The following is an 18,785-nucleotide window of genomic DNA, read 5'->3' as shown; positions in this document are numbered from 1 at the left end:
TTAATTAGTATAAAACAGTAACACATTTGTAACTATTACCCATATATGGCAAATAGCATTTTTAGTGTATTTGAAGAACCCTGTATTCCCTCTTTTGCCTAAGCTATTTTGTCTAAAATTAGTAACAATTTTATTTTGTTGATTAAACAAATTGATGTCTTATTTTTGAAAGGCCTTTAATCTCTATTATTCTTTTATAAATGCCATGTTTTGTTTTGAACTCCCCACATAGATATTACAAATGAGAATTTATAATTTTATATATTCTTTGATCCTTGAAACTGGTTTGGTAATTGTTTTATGCAGACAATAATCTGTTTCATTTGCCTTCTCAAAATAGTTGGCTTAGAGCTGTTTTTTTTCTTTTTATTGATTGTGATTGAGCTCTAAATATTTCTCTGCTCCCCTCCCTGCCTCTCCCCTCCCCTTCAACCCTCTCCCAAGGTCCCCATGCTCCCAATTTACTCAGGAGATCTTGTCTTTTTCTACTTCCCACATAGATTAGATCCATGTATGTCTCTCTTAGACTCCTCATTGTTGTCTAGGTTCTCTGGGATTGTGATTTGTGGGGTGGTTTTCTTTAAAGCTTAGAGCTGTATCTGATATTTTCTTACTGCATCCAGGACAGTGTTCAGACTCTTAATTCTACCACTGTTACCTTATGTCTGGTTTTCTTGATCAGTTTAAGTGTTTTCAGTTTTTTAGTTTCCAAATAACCAACTTTCTGTGGCACTGATTGCTTCCACTGTTAATTTATTTCTGCTCTATTCACTCCTCTGTCATTTTCTTCCATTGGTTTTGAATTGTAATTGCTCCCCTCTCGCAGATACAAACCGAAGAGCAGCTTTTGCTCCCTTCTTTCCTCCTCTCACACTCGAGAGCTACAAAAGCTTTAGCTGGGATCTGCAGCGCACCCTCCGCTTAAGTTGTTACCATAGCACCTTTGTGGCTTCTGCTCAGATCTAGGAGTTCTGTTTGAATAGACTTAATGTACACTTCCTTTGAGCTATTTATGTAAGTTTTCTCTTAAGCGTTTCCAGTGTTAAGTCTTAGGATAAAAGAGTATATCCAGTCTGGTGTAAATTGAGACTCGGTTTATCACCTTTGACCTAAAAGAGTTATTCTGGAATTTCCGGCTATAGTCTTCACAGTCAGTATCATTCAAGTTCTCTCTACAAGCTTCCAGATATCTCTCTTGCCTAATTAACTAGGACAGAGGAATAAAGAAATATCAAAATGGTAGGAAATCTTTCTCTCAAGTCAGTTGTTAGCTTATACATTTTGATGCTTTATTATATATTTCAGATTGTCATATAACTTTAATAAATTTTACTTATCATTTAAGAGTTTAGTGTGTGTGCATGTGTGTGTGCATGTGTATTTGTAGTACATGCACATGTATGTGCAGTTGCATTAAATTGTGCACATGCATGTGGAGGCCAGAAGATTATTTGTGTGTTTGTGTGTGTGTGTGTGTGTGTGTGTGTGTGTGTGTGCAGTCTGCTGAGTCTTGTATGTATTTGTATTTAAGGATGGATAAGCAATAGGGATGTGTCCCTGGAGACTCTCAGCAGACATTATTCGCATATAGCTCTCCATTTAGAGGTGGACTTTTGCAAGATTTCAACCAGTGTAGTCATTGTGCAGGTTTTATTTACACGACCATGCGGTTGAGAGTTCAAGCTGTCTTGTATGTAGAGAACACAGTCTCACAGAGGCAGACATCCTGTCCCTCTGGGCTATACTATCTTCCCTCCCCTTCCTCCATGATGTTCCCTGAACTTGGTGTTTAGGTATTAGATTGTAGATGTAGTTGGTGTTGGGTATCCAGTAGTCAGTGCTCTGTATTTTGACCACGTGGGATTTCTGTGATTGTTTCCATCTGCTGCAAAATGAAGCTTCATTGTTGAGGAGTGAGAGCCAGGTTTTCTGCAATTTTTAAAGTGCTCACAAGCAACAAGTTTTGTTCTTTCCGGTCACTCTAAAGTATGTTCTCGCAATCACCGTGTTACCTGTGGCTTTGTGTGTATGTGTGTCTCTGTGTCTGTATTTTCTCCCATGATTTCCTTGTACTTTTTAAGACCTATGTATTTGGAGATTTCATTTTAAGAAAATTAAAATACTTCTAAGCACTGTGCTTTCAAATACTTTATATGTCCTTGTTCCCTTTTTAAAAATTCCAGTCACTCGGGTAGCATCCACCGAGTGGTCCCCACATGTGCACCATGCTGCTTGTCTATGTCATATCTGTTTCCTGGGCTATAGTTCTTTCCTATGAAAGTGTTATGGTCTAATATGTTTTTAAGCCCATTTATTAAGCTCAGTATTTGGTATGTTTTCATATTCTAATACATTTTATTTGAATATTTTCCAGCTCCCATTGCTCTCCAATATTACATAACTTCTTATAAATGTGTGTGCATATTTAAAGGCTTAACTCACTAGTATCACTCTCTCTAAGGTTCTTTCATCTCGTTTTATTCCTAATGCCTCCCTAATTATTCTAAGTCAATTTTGTGGTGTCCACATCCCAGCAAGGTTTTAGCTGGATGGTGAACATAGTTAACATAGCATGGATGAGTGGCTATGTTACATTTCCTTTATTACCAAGTCTACACTTCATTTTCTTAAAGAGTTAATTTACTTCTGGACCAGCTGCATATGATGAGACTGTTTTTAAAGCTTAGTTATAATTGTCTCAGGTTGCTTTAATATGAAGTCTGTTAAGTCTTTATTTTTTATTATTTATTTCTTTGACCACCTGCGTTTTTAGGTTGTCTATGTTCAAAAGCAACACGCCTTGAATTTACCTAGAATTTGCATTTTTCTCCACACCTATTTGAACTGAAAAGTTTAAAAGTCCTTAGGTTCTTGGCAGTTGCTCTTTCCCCAGTTTTGGAGAGTCACACCCTATTTGTTTGAAGCTGAATATTCAGCTATACGGTCAAAGGTCCCCTGTGAATGCTTTAGGAGTGTTTTTTTTTCTTGTAATTCACTCTTCTCTAGTGCTCCATAAAACAGATGCTAGCTATCTTAGCTAGTGTGAACTCCATTCTTTGTGCCTCCCCCTCTCCATGAAACCTTCCCAGTCTGTGCCCTGCATAAGGTCAACCTCCCAGTGAGGGGCCTGTTAAATATCTTCAAGAAGACAGCTAAGCAATCATAGAGATTATCCCAGCTTTGTTCTCCACCCTCAGACACTGGAAGTTTGAAGACTGTTTCTCCATACATTGTCTAGTAAGAAGCAGAGCAGTTCCACTAATTGTCAGAAGCAAGATTTTCAAAAATATGTTTAAGTTAATGAAGTAAAAAGAAAAACTCAAGAAACATGATTTGTACTCCTGGTTCTGAATGAAGTGACTCTTAAGCCAATAAGTTGGCTGGATTTGCATGTACATGTGTATGCCATTTTCTAGGAAATGCTGAAAGCCAAGACATGAACAGAGTCTGAATAGCATAGTCCATAAACCCCAATGGGCATTTTAAAGCTTTTTTATTAGAGATTTTCAGGAACCATAAACTGATCATTGTAACCTGAAATAAAAGCATGGAAGTGGGAAAATATTGATCCATGTGCAACATTAGACAAAAGTATTTCTCAAAATATTTAATGTAATTTACAAAAATATTAACAAATGCTAAATCTTATAAGAAATGAATTAGTAATTCTCCTTTCCCCCCAAAAAAATGTTTCCATTGTCTGAGGCATGTCCATTTGTTGGTTTTAATGGATGTTGGCCATGTTCGGAGATATTTCTATCAATATATTTCACTTTCAAGTAAGGATTAACAATTAAACATTGATCTCATAAAGTAATATTTTCCATCCTTTTTTAACTTTCCTTTAAGATATTTTATAATAAATATTATTTTGTAAAGCCAGGTGGTGGTGGCACACGCCTTTAATCCCAGCACTCGGGAGATAGAGGCAGATGGATCTCTGTGAGTTTGAGGCCAGCCTTTGTCTGCAAGAGCTAGTTCCAGGACAGATTCCAAAGCTGCAGAAAAACCCTGTCTTGAAGAAAAAAAAAACCCAAACCATTTTTTAGAGAAGACTGATGCAGTAAATTTCAATACTTTCATGAGCTTTGTTGCTGGCATTGATGGGAGCAGAAGCAGCAGAAGAATTCTGGGGGAGATACAACAGATGATTGAAACGTCTTGACTTCAGTAGCAACAGGGCAATGACTTAGGATTTGTATCAGAGTAGAGGGTACATCGAAATGCTTGTAAGAGAACAGGGTCAAGAGGACACTCATCGGTAGCGTTGTTCACACTCATCTTGTGTCTCATCTCCTTAAAGCTCTTCGAGATGCTGGCAAACAGTCGATAAACAGTGACTGGAAGATAGAACATTCTGGAGCATTCAGTTTAGCTGGAACTACAGTTCATTACATAAGACGAGGCCTGTGGGAGAAGATCTCTGCCAAAGGTCCTACAACCACACCTCTACATCTCCTGGTAAGAGGAAGAAGTTGGGGTGGTGTTGCAACATCAGCTTCTCATGACAAAGAAATTGTTGATCTCCTCTCTCTCCTCCTTTCTCCTCCCTCCTTCCCTCTGTCCTTTCTCCCTCTTTCTCTCTCCCTCTCCCTCCCATTTGTTCTTAAAACAAGAATTGTCAGATCAGCATTTTACATTGTTTAAAAGGTATTTGCAGGAACTTTCAAATACTTCAAATCGTGGTGTCTAAAATTAGTAATTACTTAAAGTGGAGCAAGATGTTCTAAGGAATTGAAAAACTCACAGTTAAAATCTATCACCACCAAAGAACAAGGAACTCTTTTCTCCCTAAAAGCACCCAGTTACTAACCAGAATGTGTTTTTATCAAGACAAAGCCATAGCATGGGGATTACAGCAAGTGATAGCCACTTAATGGGTCTCATCTGTGTCTGTAGAAGGCATCTTTGATAACACGTTTTGAGGGGAGGGATTTGGCAAACTCAGTCTCCATTCTGTGCTTCTTACCAGGTTAATGGATTACTTTAAATTATGAACACTGCACATTTTCATACATTGGAACTGTAATGTTCTTCACCATGTTCTTAATGCACTAAATGTGCATTAAGAGAATTGGAAGGGAAAGGACTTGATTAGTGGGGTTGTGTCCAGGTTGCTGGGATGTTCACATTTTTTTCAAGGCACTTCGAGCTGATGGTTAATTATTTAGAATAGTGGCTGTACAGATAGAGTGGGTTTTCGTTCTATCGGCAATAAGAAATCTAAAATCCAAAGACTCAACACCTCCTGTACACCCACGCACAGAAAACCACCTGTTCTCTTACAAGCATTTCGATGTACCCTCTACTCTGATACAAATCCTAAGACATTGCCCTGTTGCTACTGAAGTCAAGACGTTTCAATCATCTGTTGTATCTCCCCCAGAATTCTTCTGCTGCTTCTGCTCCCATCAATACCAGCAACAAACCCAGTTGGTTTCAGATTTGAAAACTTAAAAAAAAATTATTCATTGTTATTGAGATAATGTTTTAAAGCCAATGTACTAACTGCACAATCCACACATCAAATATGTTGTAACACTTCTTTCAAAATGTTAAACAAAATCTGAGAGAAAAATAAGAAAAATTCAATTGAAATGGGCTCATTTATGTGTCTTTGCAAGTTGTATTAACTCTGAATCATCTATAATTATAACTACTCTAGACAATGGATAAATATCCAATATGCCTCCCCAAGCACATACCTTAAAAAATATATGTGGAAATTAATGTACCAACTGTTTGCACAGATTGTCAGGTTCACAGACATGACACATTTTATATGATTAACATTTATCATACTTCATTAAATTTTGTGAAAAGTATAAAGGTTCATTTATTTTCCTTTGTTTAAAATATATGCATAGACACATATGTGTTATATAACATATGTATATTATGTATATTTTATATATTATTTCTATATAAAATTCAAGATGATCCCATTCTGACCTTGACAGTGAAAGCCAAAATCGCATAACCCCTAAGTATGGCTCAGCACAGTCTAGACTCAAAGTCATGCCTATTGACCCATTACAATTTACTAAACTCTTTTGTGTATCTGGGCTGTTACTATTCTAACATTTATTTGAAATCCATTTAAATATACATGTTGCCAAAGTTGTAAATATCCACAGAACAAAAATATCACCCTTCCAGTGATTCATTGCCACTATTAATAGTGATCGCTAGTTTCCATCTTTACCGTGTATCTTAGAAAGAGCTCTACGGCTGCCATAGAACATCATGACCCAAACTAACATGTATGGGAAAAAATTTCATTCAGCTTACAACTTTCAGGACACACTGTGTCCCTGAGGGGAGTCAGGGCAGGAACTGAAGGGAGGAACGTGGAGATAGGGAATGAAGTAGAGGCCCTGGAGGAATATTGCCTAACTTTCTCAACCTTTCCAAGGATATAACCAAGGAGCACCTGCCAGGGTGCTGCCACTCCCTATAGGCTGGGCCCTCCCACATCCATAATATTTTTTACAATTTAGAATATTTTTTTAAAAATTTCTTTATTTTTAAAATTTCATTTTGCATTCCAACCACAGTTCTCTCCCGACCCTTCCTACTGTCTCCTCTTGTCTCCCCCTTCTCCAAGCTCACCTTCCATCCATTCCTCCTGATGGATAAAAGCTCCCATGGGGAGTCAACAATGTCTGACACATTAAGTTGGGGCGCGACCAACCCCATCCCCCTGCATTAAGGTTGAATATGGCATGCCACCCATAGGGAATGGGCTCCAACAAGTTAGCTCATGCACCAGGGACTAATCCTGGTCATATTGCCAGGGGCCTCTCTCAGATAGCCTTTCAGATAACCACTGTCTCCCACATAGGGGGCCTAGTTCGGTCCCATTAAAGCTCCATAGTTGTTTGTCTAGAATTCATGAGTTTCCACAAGCTTGGTTCAGCTGTCTCTGTCTATTTCTCCATCATGATCGTGACCTCCCTTGCTCATATATTCTCTCCTCCCTCTCTTCGATTGGATTCCCTGAGCTTGGCCTGGTGCTCCATTGTGGATCTCTGCATCTGAACCTATCAGTTACTGGATGAAGGCTCTATGATGACAGTTGGGGTATTCACCAACCGGATTACAGGGATAATCCAGTTCGGGTACCCTCTCCATTATTGCTAAGAGTCATAACAGGGGTCATCCTTGCATCAGATTCTTGAGAATTTCCCTAGCACCAGGTTTCTCTCTAACCCCGTAGTGGCTCTCTCTATCAAAGTCTCTAATTCATTGCTCTCCCACTTGGTCTCTCTTCATTCTTGACCATCCTATTCCCTCATGTTCCCATCTCCCATCCCCTTCCTCTTTACCCCCCAGTTTACCCAGGAGATCTCATATAATTTCCCTTTCCATGGAAGAGGGTCTCCCTTGTTACCTAGCTTCTCTGGAACTGTGGATTGTAGTCTGGTTATCCTTTGCTTTGCATCTAACATCCACTCATGAGTGAGTACATACTGTGTTTGTCTTTCTGAGTCTGGGTTACCTACTTAGGGTGGTTTCTTCCAGTTTCATCCATTTGCTTGCAAATTTCATGATGTCACAGTTTTTTTTAACAGCTGAATAATACTCCACTGTGCAAATATACCACATTTTCTTTATCCACATATTTCTTTATCTTCAACCGAATAGCATCTAGGTTGTTTTTAGGTTCTGGCCATTATGAATAAGGCTGGTATGAACATTGTTGAGCAAGTGTCCTTCTGGTATGATTATGCATCCTTTGGGTAGATGCCCAAGAGTGGTATCGCTGGGTCTTGAGGTAGATTGATTCCTGATTTTCTGAGAAACCACCATACTGATTTCCAAGGTGGCTGTACAAGTTTGCACTATCACCAACAATGGAGGAGCGTTCCCTGGCTCCTCATCCTCTCCAACATAAGCTGTCCTCAGTATTTTTTATCTTAGCCTTTCTGACAGGCGTATGATGGCATCTCAGAGTCATTTTTATTTGCATTTCTCTGATAATTAAGGATGTTGAGCAATTTCTTAAATATCTTTTGGGCATTTGAGATTCTTCCCATGAGAGTCTGTTTAGCTCTGCACTCCATTTTTTTTATTGGATAATTTCGTATTTCAATGTCTACTTTCTTGAGTTCTGTATTTATTTTGGAGATCAGTCCTCTGTCAGATTTGGGGTTGGTGAAGATCTTTTCCTCTTCCGTAAGCTGTAGTTCTGGTTTTTTTGCCTTGTCCATTGACTTACAATAACTTTTCAGTTTCAGGGAGTCTCATTTATTGATTATTGCTCACAGTGTCTGTGTTATTGGGATTCTATTTGGGAAGTGGTCTCTTGTGCCATACATCCAAGGGAACTTCACACTTACTCTTCCATCAAGTCCAGTGTAGCTGGATTTTTGTTGAGATCTTTGTTCCATTTGAACTTAAATTTTACGCATGGCGATAGATATGGATCTATGCAATCTTCTACATGTCCACGTCCAGTTATGCCAGCACCATTTGTTAAAGATCCTTTCTTTTTTTTTATTGTACCATTTTGGCTTCTTTGTCAAAAATAATGTGTTCATAGGTGTGTCAATTAATGTCAACATTTTCAATCTGATTCTGTTTGTCCTCCTGTCTGGTTTTAATGCCAATATCAAGCTGTTTTATTACTATAGCTCTATAGTAGATTTGAAGTCAGGAATGGTGATGCCTCTTGAAGGTCCTATTTTGTACAGGGTTATTTTAGATACTCTGGGTTTTTTGTTTCTCCATATGAGGTTTAGTATTGTTCTTTCAAGGTCTGTGAAGAATTGTTTTGGTATTTTGAGAGGGATTGTAGTGAATCTGCAGATTGCTTTTGGTAAGATTGCCATTTTTATTATGTTGTTCCTACCTATCCAAGAGCATAGGAGATCTTTCCGTTTTCTGATATCTTCTTCAGTTTCCTTCTTTAGAGACTTAAACTTCTTGTCATACAGGTCTTTCACTTGCTTGAATAGAATTACCCCGAGATATATTTGTGAAGGGTGATGTTTCTCTGATTTCTTTCTCATCTCATTTATCATTTGTATTTAAGAGGGCATCTGATTTTTTTTGAGTTAATCTTGTATTCCACCACATTATTTAAGGTATATCAGTATAGGCATATGAAGTAGAGTTTTGGGAATCACTTATGTATACAATCATATAATCTACAAATAGTGATAGTTATATCACTTATGCATGCAATCATATCATCTGCAATAGCGATACTTTCCAATTTGTTTCCTTTGATCTACTTTTGTTGTCTTCTTGCTCTACCTAGAACTTTGCATACAATTTTGAATAGATATGGAGAGAGCAAGCAGCCTTATCTTGTTCCTGACGTTCGTGGAATCGTTTTGAGTTTCTCTTCATTTTATTTGATGGTGACTGTCAGCTTGCTATAAATTGCTTTTATTATGTTTAGATATGTTCCTTGTATCCTTGATCTCTCCAAGACATTTATCATGAAGGATTGTTGGATTTTGTTGAAGCTTTGTTCAACATCTAATGAGATGATCATATTTTTTTCTTTCAGTTTATTTATTTGGTGGATTACATAGACAAATTTCTATATATAGAACCAACCCTGCCTCTCTGAGATGAAACTTACTTGGTCACAGTGGATGGTTTTTTTTTTTTTGATGAGTTCTTGGATTCAGTTTGCCAGTATTTTATTGAGTACTTTTATATCAATATTCACAAGGGAAAATGACCTGTAGTTCTCTTTCTTTGTTTCATCTTTGTGTAGTTTGGGTATCAAGGTAACTGTAGCCACGTAAAAAGAGTTTGGCAATATTCTTTCTGTTTCTATTGTGTGAACCAATTTGAGGAGTATTGGAATGAGCTCTTCTTTAAAATTCTGGAGGAATTCTGTGTTGAAGACATCTTGCCCTGGCTTTTTTTGGGGGGGAGGCAGTGAATTTTAATGACTGCTTCTATTTCCTTAGGGGTTATAAGTCTGTTTAATGTGTTTATATGGTCTTGGTTTAATTTCAATGTATGGAACCTATCAAGAAAGTTGTCCATTTCTTTCACGTTTTCTAATTTTGTGAAGTATAGGTTTTGGAGTATGATCTGATGTTTATCTTGATTTTGTGAGTGCCTGTTGTTATGTTACCCTTTTCATTGCTGATTTTGTTAATTTGGATATTCTCTCCCTGCCATTTGGTTAGTTTGGACAAGGATTTATCTATCTTGTTGATTTTCTCAAAGACCCAACACTTTGCTTCACTGATTCTGTACATTCTTCTCTTTGTTTCTATTTTATTGACTTCAGCCCTCAATTTGATTATTTCCTGGTATCTACTCCTCCTGGGTGAGTTTGTTTCTTTTTCTAGAGTTTTCAGGTGTTCTCTTAATTTGCTAGTGTGGGATTTCTCTAACTTCTTTATGTAGGCACTTAGTGCTATGAACTTCCTCTAAGTTCTGCTTTCATAGTGTCCCATAAGTTTGGGTATGTTGAGCCCTCATTTTCATTGAATTCTAGGAAGCCTTTAATTTCCTTCTTTATTTCTTCCTTGACCCAAGGATGATTCAGTTGAGCATTATTCAGTTTCCATGAGCTTGTAAGCTTTCTGGAATTTGCATTGTTGTTGAATTCTAACTTAAACCATGGTGATCTCACAAGATACAGGGGTTTATTCCAACTTTTTTGTATCTGTTAGATTTGCTTTGTGACCAAGTATATGATTGATTTTAGAGAAGGTTCCATGAGGTGTTGAGAAGAAAATATATCCTTTGTGTTTGGGTGGAATGTTCTATAGATATCTATTAAGCCTAATTGATTCATAACATCTGATAGTTCTCTTGTTTCCCTATTAGTTTTCTGTCTGGTAGACCTGTTCATTGGTGAGCGTGGGGTGTTGAAATCTCCCACTATTAGTGTGTGGGGTTTAATATGTAATTAATGTTTCTTTTACAAATGCAATGCCCTTATATTTGGGGCATAAATTTTCAGTATTGAAACTTTATCTTGAGGGATTCCTTTCCTGTGATGAATATGAAATATCCTTCTTCATCTCTTTTGATTATTTTAGTTTGAAGTCTATTTTGTTTGATATTAGGATAGCTATACCAACTTGTTTCTTAGGTTCATTTGATTGGAAAGTCTTTTCCCAACCTTTACTCTGAGAAAATGTCTGTATTTGAAATTGAGGTGTGTTTCTTGTATGCAGCAGACTGATGGATCCTATTTTTGTACCTATTCTGTTCTCTTGTGTCTTTTTATAGGAGAGTTGAATTCATTGATTTTAAGGGATATTAATGACCAGTGATTTGTAATTCTGTTATCTTTTGGTGGTAGTGTGTGTGTGTGTTTCCCTTCTTTATGATTTGCTGGTATGGGATTATCTATTGCCTATACTTTCGTGGGTACAGCTTGAGATGAAGTTTTCATTCTGGGGCTTTCTGTAGGGATAATTTTGGGTATATAATGTTAAAATCTGGTTTTGTCATGGAATGTCTTGTTTTCTCTAGCTCTGGTGATTAAAAGTTTTGCTGCATATGGTAGTCTGGGTTGGCATCCGTGGTCTCTTAGTGTCTGCACAGTGTCTCTCCAGGACCTCCTCATTTTCAGAGTCTCTATTGAGAAATCGGGTGTTATTTTGATGAATCGGTTGGGAAAGTTTTCTTCTATGATTTTGTTGAATATTTTTTACTGTGCCTTGAGCTGGTATTCTTCTCCTTCTTCTATTCCAATTATTCTTAGGTTTGATCTTTTCATGGTATCCCAGATTTCCTGGACATTTTTTGTTATGACATTTTTTGGCTTTAATGCATTCTTTGACCAATGAATCTATTTTCTCTATTGTATTTTCAACTCCTGATATTCTGTCTTTCATCTCTTGCATTCTGTTACTTATGCTTGCATCTGTAGTTTTTGTTCGTTTACCCAGATTTTCCATCTCCAGGATTCCCTCGATTTGTGTTTTTTTAATTGCCTCTGTTTTAATTTTCAAGTTTTGAACTGTTTCCTTCACCTGTTTGATTGCTTTTCCTTTGTTTTATTAAGAGACTTATTGATTTCTCCCATTTTTTATTTGTCTTTTCCTCCAATTCTTTAAAGAAATTTTTCATTTCCTCTTTACGCGACTCTATCATCTTCATAAATTTGTTTTTAAGGCCATTTTCTTCTGGGTTGGGGTGTTTAGGTCTTCCTGTTGTAGGCCTACAAGTTTCTGGTGATGCCATATAGCATTTTAGATTATCGATTGTATTCTTGCATTGGCATCTACCCATCTCATCCTCCAATTAGTACAGGCAGTGTCTTTGCCTCTTGGACTGATCTATGTCTTGGACAGTGTCTATGTCTCAGAGCTCCTCTCTTGAACAGACTGGTGGAGTCACTGTGTCTCCAGGAGCCACAGACATCTCAGGGGATGGATGGGTTTGGGGTAAAGAAGGGGACTTGTGGATTACAGGGTCTGAGGAATGGCTGCTGAAGCAGGCTGCCTGCATAAGGCTTATACTTCCAGCTGAGATGGGTGGGGGAAGGACCTGGGGTTTTGTCCCATTGCCTAGGGCCTAGAGATTGGGCTCTCCAGCTGGGAAGCTGCTCACTCATATCTTGGTCTGCTTTGCGCAGTTGCAGTCTGTGTCTCCGGGAGTCATGCTACATCCATAATTAAGAAATGCCGCAGTCGCATAGGCTTGCCTACTGACGATTTTGGTGCAGACATTTTCTCACTTGAGGGGCTCTCTCCTCAAATGACCCTAACTTTGTCAAGTTGGCATAAAACGGACAACACACCTCAAATTGACTGCCTTTCCATCTCTTCATAAGGGTGGAAAATCCACAGTTTATTTTATATCTTGACATCAGATGCAGCACACGTCTCTGCCCCTAGAACACACATACACACCAAAATATCATCATATACATATATCATGCTTTGGAAAATGGTCTGCCAAATCAAAAGAAAATGATCAAGTATTTCTGGCCTCATTCATCGAGACATGTCTATCTCACGAGTGACTCTCCATCTTTGAAAAAAAATGACATTTTAAAAGTAATGTCTGTTGTTTTCATTGTGCAACTCAGAATCAATATACTTGTAGATTCTGTTGTTGAATGTGCCCTGGTTTAAATCATATTCCTTAATCACTCTGTGTGTCACAGGTACTCCTGTTTCAGGATCAGAATTACGGTCTTCACTATGAATATACAGTTCCGTCAGACCCACTTCCAGACAACCAGAGCTCCAAGGAGCCAGAACCTCTCTTCATGTGGACACACGCAGGCTGGGAGGATTGCAATGCCACATGTGGAGGAGGTGAAGAATTTTAAAACTTCTATCCTTTCAAAACAACTAACAGTTGTTTTCTGTTTAACCACTGATAGTTACAATAGATCTACAATCTCTAATTTAAAGTTCAAGAATATGAAAAGGTTTGTAAACTAGGTTCATTACAATGTTTGTACCAGCTGAACATCTGAACTCTTTCATGGCAAAAGAATCTTACTCAAACTGAGAAGGCTCCTCACCCTTGTTCCATTTCACTCATTGAGATGGTTGTTATATTTATGACATAGAGAGTAATGTGTTTGTTTACAGCATACCAGGTTCCAGACACACCATTCGGACCATGATGCACATTCTATTACTATTAGCATCTGATAAACACTTTCAGCTAAGTAGCTGGATGCCTTGAAGAAATCAGAGAAAGAAAGAACACCTTTCACAACAGACTCAGTAAATAGAAAATATCTTGGGGGTAACTCTAACCAAGCAAGTAAAAGACTTGCATGATAAAAAAAGAAAAACTTTAAAATACTGTGGAGAAACTGAAGAAGATATCAGAATATGGAACAATTTCCTATGCTCATGGATTGATAAGATCAATACAATCAATACAATATACAATAAATATGGTCATATTACCAAAAGCCACATACAAAGCCAATATAATTCCCATAAAAATTACAACATAATTTATCACAGCTCTTGAGAGACAATTTTTATCTTTATTTGGAAGCACACATACACATCAAATCCAAACGAAGCAAACAGAAAACAGAATAGATAAAGTATCCTAAATAATAAAAGAAATACTGCGTGAAAATATCCTAAGAACTAAAATAGGACAATGAGGACAATAATCAGGGGAGGGGAAAGTGAGAGGGAGCCAGTGCACCATAAACTAGATTTTCAGAAAAGTCCTCCACAGAAGCCATGCTGAGTCAGACTCTAGGGGGAGCACAGACTGAAACTGTAATGTGGTGCAGAGCGCTGGGTAAAGGGAAGCAAAGGTAGACCAGATGTACGGGTGATTGCTAGGCGCTTTTTGCTACCCTTCTTGTGTGGATGATAGGAGGTACAAAGAAGGTGTTCCAATGGAATGACTGTGTCTTTAGGTATAAAACTACCTCTCTGTTCCTCCAATGAAACAGAGAGAGCAAAAAGGTAGATGCAACACTCCAGCAATTGTGGAAATAGGCTAATTAGGCCACTTGGCAGCAGGGGAGGAGGAGAACTCATGAATCATACTGTTGAGCTAGATGTGAAGCTGCGAGAGTCGCGGTGACCTACGGTTTTTCCAAATGACTGGATGCTGTCATCATTACTTACAAAGGAAAGCCTGAAATGTCAGGATTAGGCAGGATCAAGGGCTTCACAGAAGTAAGAGATACAAGCTGGTCTAGTGTGATGTCAAGTGTGGATTTGGGGATGTAAGCCTGATGTTGGAGAGGGAATATAAGGTTATTCATATGAGTCACCCAAAGAGTGACTGAAGACAAAGAGGACGCTGTTAGAAGATTGACATTTGGGGTGTTCTACCATTGAGAGTTTGGAGAGATGAGAAGAAAAGGCAAAGCTGATTAAAACGAGTAGCAAGCAATGGCAGGGAACGAATGTGCGAACCACAATGCTGTCTGTGTGCAAGTGAGGGAAATGCTACAAGGAGTACAGAAAAACCAAAGGCCAAAATCTACTAAGTAGCTGAGTACAAGCAGATCTGATTAGCATCTAATAAAAAGATGAATTTTTATTAGATGTGAAACAAAGAGGTCAGTGCTAGTGCTGTAAAATTAATTTTAATACAATATTTATCTCAAAAGACCAAGTAGAATGATTTCGTAGCAAAATAGCAAAAGGGGTCCATCAGTGTTCTGTTATGGAAAGGGAAGGGGCTCCCAAGGTCCCCATCCTTACCTTAGAACCCATAGGCAGTTGATGGTTACTGGGGAAGGAGAGGCATTGCTTTAGTGGTACAGCCACTGGGAAGGAAAGTGCACTGCAGTAAAGGAAGCCTTATCCACGCTCATCTGGGTAACCCTAATAAAACTCACTGATTGCACACACAAAAGTCACAAAAGTAGAAGGGAGACTAAGTTAGGAAATGAAAGAGGATTGCTAAAAGTAAGAGGGGAAACAATATAGTGAATATGACCAAAATATATTACAGTGATGTATAAAATTGCAAAATCCACCATATGCAAAGGGAAAAAGAAAAATAAGGACAGGAACTCTAACTCAGTCCATGTTGCTGGAAGAAGAGAGAAGCAAATGTGACAGTAGTTGTAGGGGGTAAAAGTCAAAGGGTTCCGTTTTTGTTGGTGGTTCCAATAAGATACAGTGTACATCATCCTTTGTAGATTTGCATTTTCAAGAGGAGAGCATCAGACTAGGAGAGAGCTAGAAATTGCTGGAACAATATCCAGACAGCATGGGAAAGAAAGAAATGAGTAATTTTGTTGGCTTTGCAAAACCATGGACAGCCTATCCCTAGACACAAGCTAATGAGGAGCTTGAGAAACATACAATAATTCGTTTTTGGTTGTGTCCATTTTCTCCACAAAGGCCACTTTGCTTCGAGTGAGGGAGACAAGGGACATAGAGGAGTTTTGAAAAGAGAAATGTGAAGTGACCACTTAGAGAAAGACAGGAAGAATTGAATGGTTACATATTGACCAAGTAGGAGTCTTTAGGTCAGATTACAAACCACATGTCAGCAAGGAGTTCTTCAATGGCTACTCATGGGCATATTTCATAGCTCTCAGCAGCTGGTGGCTGCAGGAGGTAGGGACAGCAACAATAGGTACTCTTGTGCAGGCCTCTATGGTGACTCATTTTACTCCTCTCGTATGGTGACTTTAAGGAGATGTCACCCATAAGGCTCAGACATTTGAATACAGGGTCCCCTGTTCATGCTGAGGAAATGTCACTGGGGACAACTTTGAGGTCTTAAATCTACATGCATTCCCAGTTAGTTCCTTCTGCCCCCTGGTTGCCCTAGAATGTGAGCTCTCGGTTGCTGCTCCAGCCACCTACTGCCTGCTACCTCTACCTCACCATCAGGGACTCTAGCCCTCTGACACCGTAAGCCCAAAGAAACTCATCTTTAAGTTACCATAGTCATAATGTCTTATTACAAAACAGAAAAATAATCACTACAACTAGGAAGTCCCCCTCTATCATGGCCAGTGGTCAGTGTTATAGCATGTTAGCCAGGAATGTTAGACATTTTGCCCTAAAGACTTAGCAGTTCCCCGGAACTCTTCTAGTGACCAGGACTCGCAGTTTCTCTTCTCTCGCTCCTACAGCCTTCTATCATCCGGCCACTTTTCTGCACCCCCTCCTCGATTGCTGTTGTCTCTCTTGTTCTTGCTGTGGCTGTTCTCTCAAACTGTTCAACTGCTTCTCCTTAGAGTTGCCTTCATTAGCTGCCATGTAAGAGACAACAACTCCAGGTCCTTCCCTGTTGCTGCTGTTCCTGGCTGACAGTTGCAGCTGTCACCACATCTGGACAGTCTGTTGCTTTTGCAGCTTGGACTTTTAGCCGCTTATCTGTCATTGCTGGGTCTTTTTTAAGCTTTTCCATTAAAAGTGGGCAAAAAAAACTGACTCTTCAAGAGACTCTTTCTCTTAGGACTAATCTTACAATGTCAAGGGAACCTCCTTGGAGGGTGTTTCTCAGCCAGCTCACAGCGGATACTGAATTCTCTACACAGATAGCTGCTGTTTTTCTCAGTCACAACAGACCCTGCTCCAAAGCAAGATTTCTTTTGACTCCAATCACGAAACTGTCCTTCTGTCAGTAACGACAGTCCCTCCACTAAGCCAGTAGGGAAAGTGTGCCCTTCTAACATAGAGACATGGTTTGGGGTGGCCTAGAGCCCAGTAAGTCTGGAGATATCAAAAAGTCAGTATAAAGTATTTAAAACAGCGCTGGTTGGGTTTCACACTTTAGGAAAGCAAAACAGTTAAGGTCGTTGTGTGTCTTTAAGGTTTTTATGGTATGTTCAAAGTATCCATGTTGGCATAAGGGTAGTCTGGGTGACTGAGCGCTACAACTTTTGCTCAAAGATGGGAAGGAGTGTGATCAGCTTCCTCTTAGGGGCTCAAATTGCCCTATCCACCCATGTCTTTGTTTATTTACAGAAACATGAGCATCAAAGGGGTCACTTACAATAGGAATTTAAATTATCATTGACACTGAGTGATTTTTAACCAAGTTTATTAGTGCTTTCGTGATGATTAACATCTGGCCAGTGCCCCAGGGAGAGGCTGACCCTTTCATCTGCATCTTAATGGGAACATGTATTTTGGTCTGAAGTAGCACTAATGGTCCAGTTGAATTCCAGGTCATGGATTTATCGTGACTTCAATCCCCGTGAATGTGCAGCACCTTCTGGCTGTGTATGGTTTACAGATACTCTTATAGAGCAAAAATGAGAATGTTCAAAAACAAGAAAGGAGTAGGTGATGGCCTGAGACTGGATGTGTTAAGTTCAAACAGTTGTATGAAGTGGGAATTAAAGGTGCATGGACTTGAAGGACTTTGAAGAGGTGGTAGGGTTGAGGGGTTATAGGACCTGTTTGGATTTTTAAAATTGTCAGATTCCGTGTACTAACAGGATGAGAACATAAGAGATGATAAAAAAAATAGAGAAAAGATTATGGAACTTACAGACAGAGGTTACTGGGATGACAAAGGAATTATTATTTCATAAAAGGGGAAAAAATCAAGATTGTTGGAAAGAAAATAGAACTAGGAACTGAGAAGATGGTACTGGGAAAATCATTAAGGTACTATGATTTTAGATTTTTTTTTAGAAGCAGTGTCAAAATCAAAACAATAATCTGGGAGAAGCAATGAAGGAGAGTGACCCAGAACTGTCATGTGACTATATAAAGGATGAGACTATGGTGATCAAAGGCAGGGATTCGGGAAGTAAAACGTGAAGAGCCTCTTGTTGAGGATTGCAAAGCCAAAGCCCATTTTATCTAGATCTGAAAGTACTGTTTATAAACAAGAAAATGTTCAGGGCATGAAACAGTGTGTTAAGGGGGCATAGAGGCTCAGAGAGCATCCGAAGGCACAGAGAGCAAGGGACACATGGGCCCTCCATGCCCTTGCCCTCTGGAGCCTTCATAACAAAAGCAGCACAGGGCAGCCAAGGGGTATTTTACATACTACAATAGTCTCTCAAGGTGAACTCCTACAAACACATTTCAAATCACTGCTTGATTTGGAACTTTTCACCAATCATCATTGCCACAAGGATATTTTCTTTCTTGCTGGGCCCCACTATCTCCATGCCAGCTCCTGCGTTCTCCTAGTCTCAACTACACCAAAATCTGCAAGTCTGCATTCCTCTGTTTATCTCTTGTTCACAGGGCCATCCCCATTTAGGGATTCTATTTCCATCCAACAGACATAGGCAGACAAGACAGACAGACAGACAGAGAGAGAGAGAGATAGATATACAGATAGATAAACATAGATATACAAACATTATATGTGTTTATCTACCTGCAAACAGAATATATATTGATATATATTTAATATATATATAA

The 18,785-nt window shown here is 38.8% G+C and overlaps 1 protein-coding gene across 1 annotated transcript in view; it reads left to right on the top strand.

Moving 5' to 3' along the window:
- Adamts19 (ADAM metallopeptidase with thrombospondin type 1 motif 19) overlaps positions 1-18,785 on the top strand; it is a 185,299-nt gene that overhangs the window by 133,614 nt on the left and 32,900 nt on the right. Inside the window, exons 17-18 of the mRNA XM_087896043.1 lie at positions 4,304-4,461; positions 13,103-13,256. Of these exons, the coding sequence (XP_087752169.1) occupies positions 4,304-4,461; positions 13,103-13,256 (312 nt within the window). The remainder of the gene's footprint in view (positions 1-4,303; positions 4,462-13,102; positions 13,257-18,785) is intronic.

Source organism: Myodes glareolus, chromosome 13 (genome assembly GCF_982192425.1).
Source record: "Myodes glareolus chromosome 13, mMyoGla1.1, whole genome shotgun sequence".
Taxonomy (NCBI): Eukaryota; Metazoa; Chordata; class Mammalia; order Rodentia; family Cricetidae; genus Myodes; species Myodes glareolus.
The sequence above is the reverse complement of the archived record's forward strand: the minus strand, read 5'-3'. Positions and strand labels throughout refer to the sequence as shown.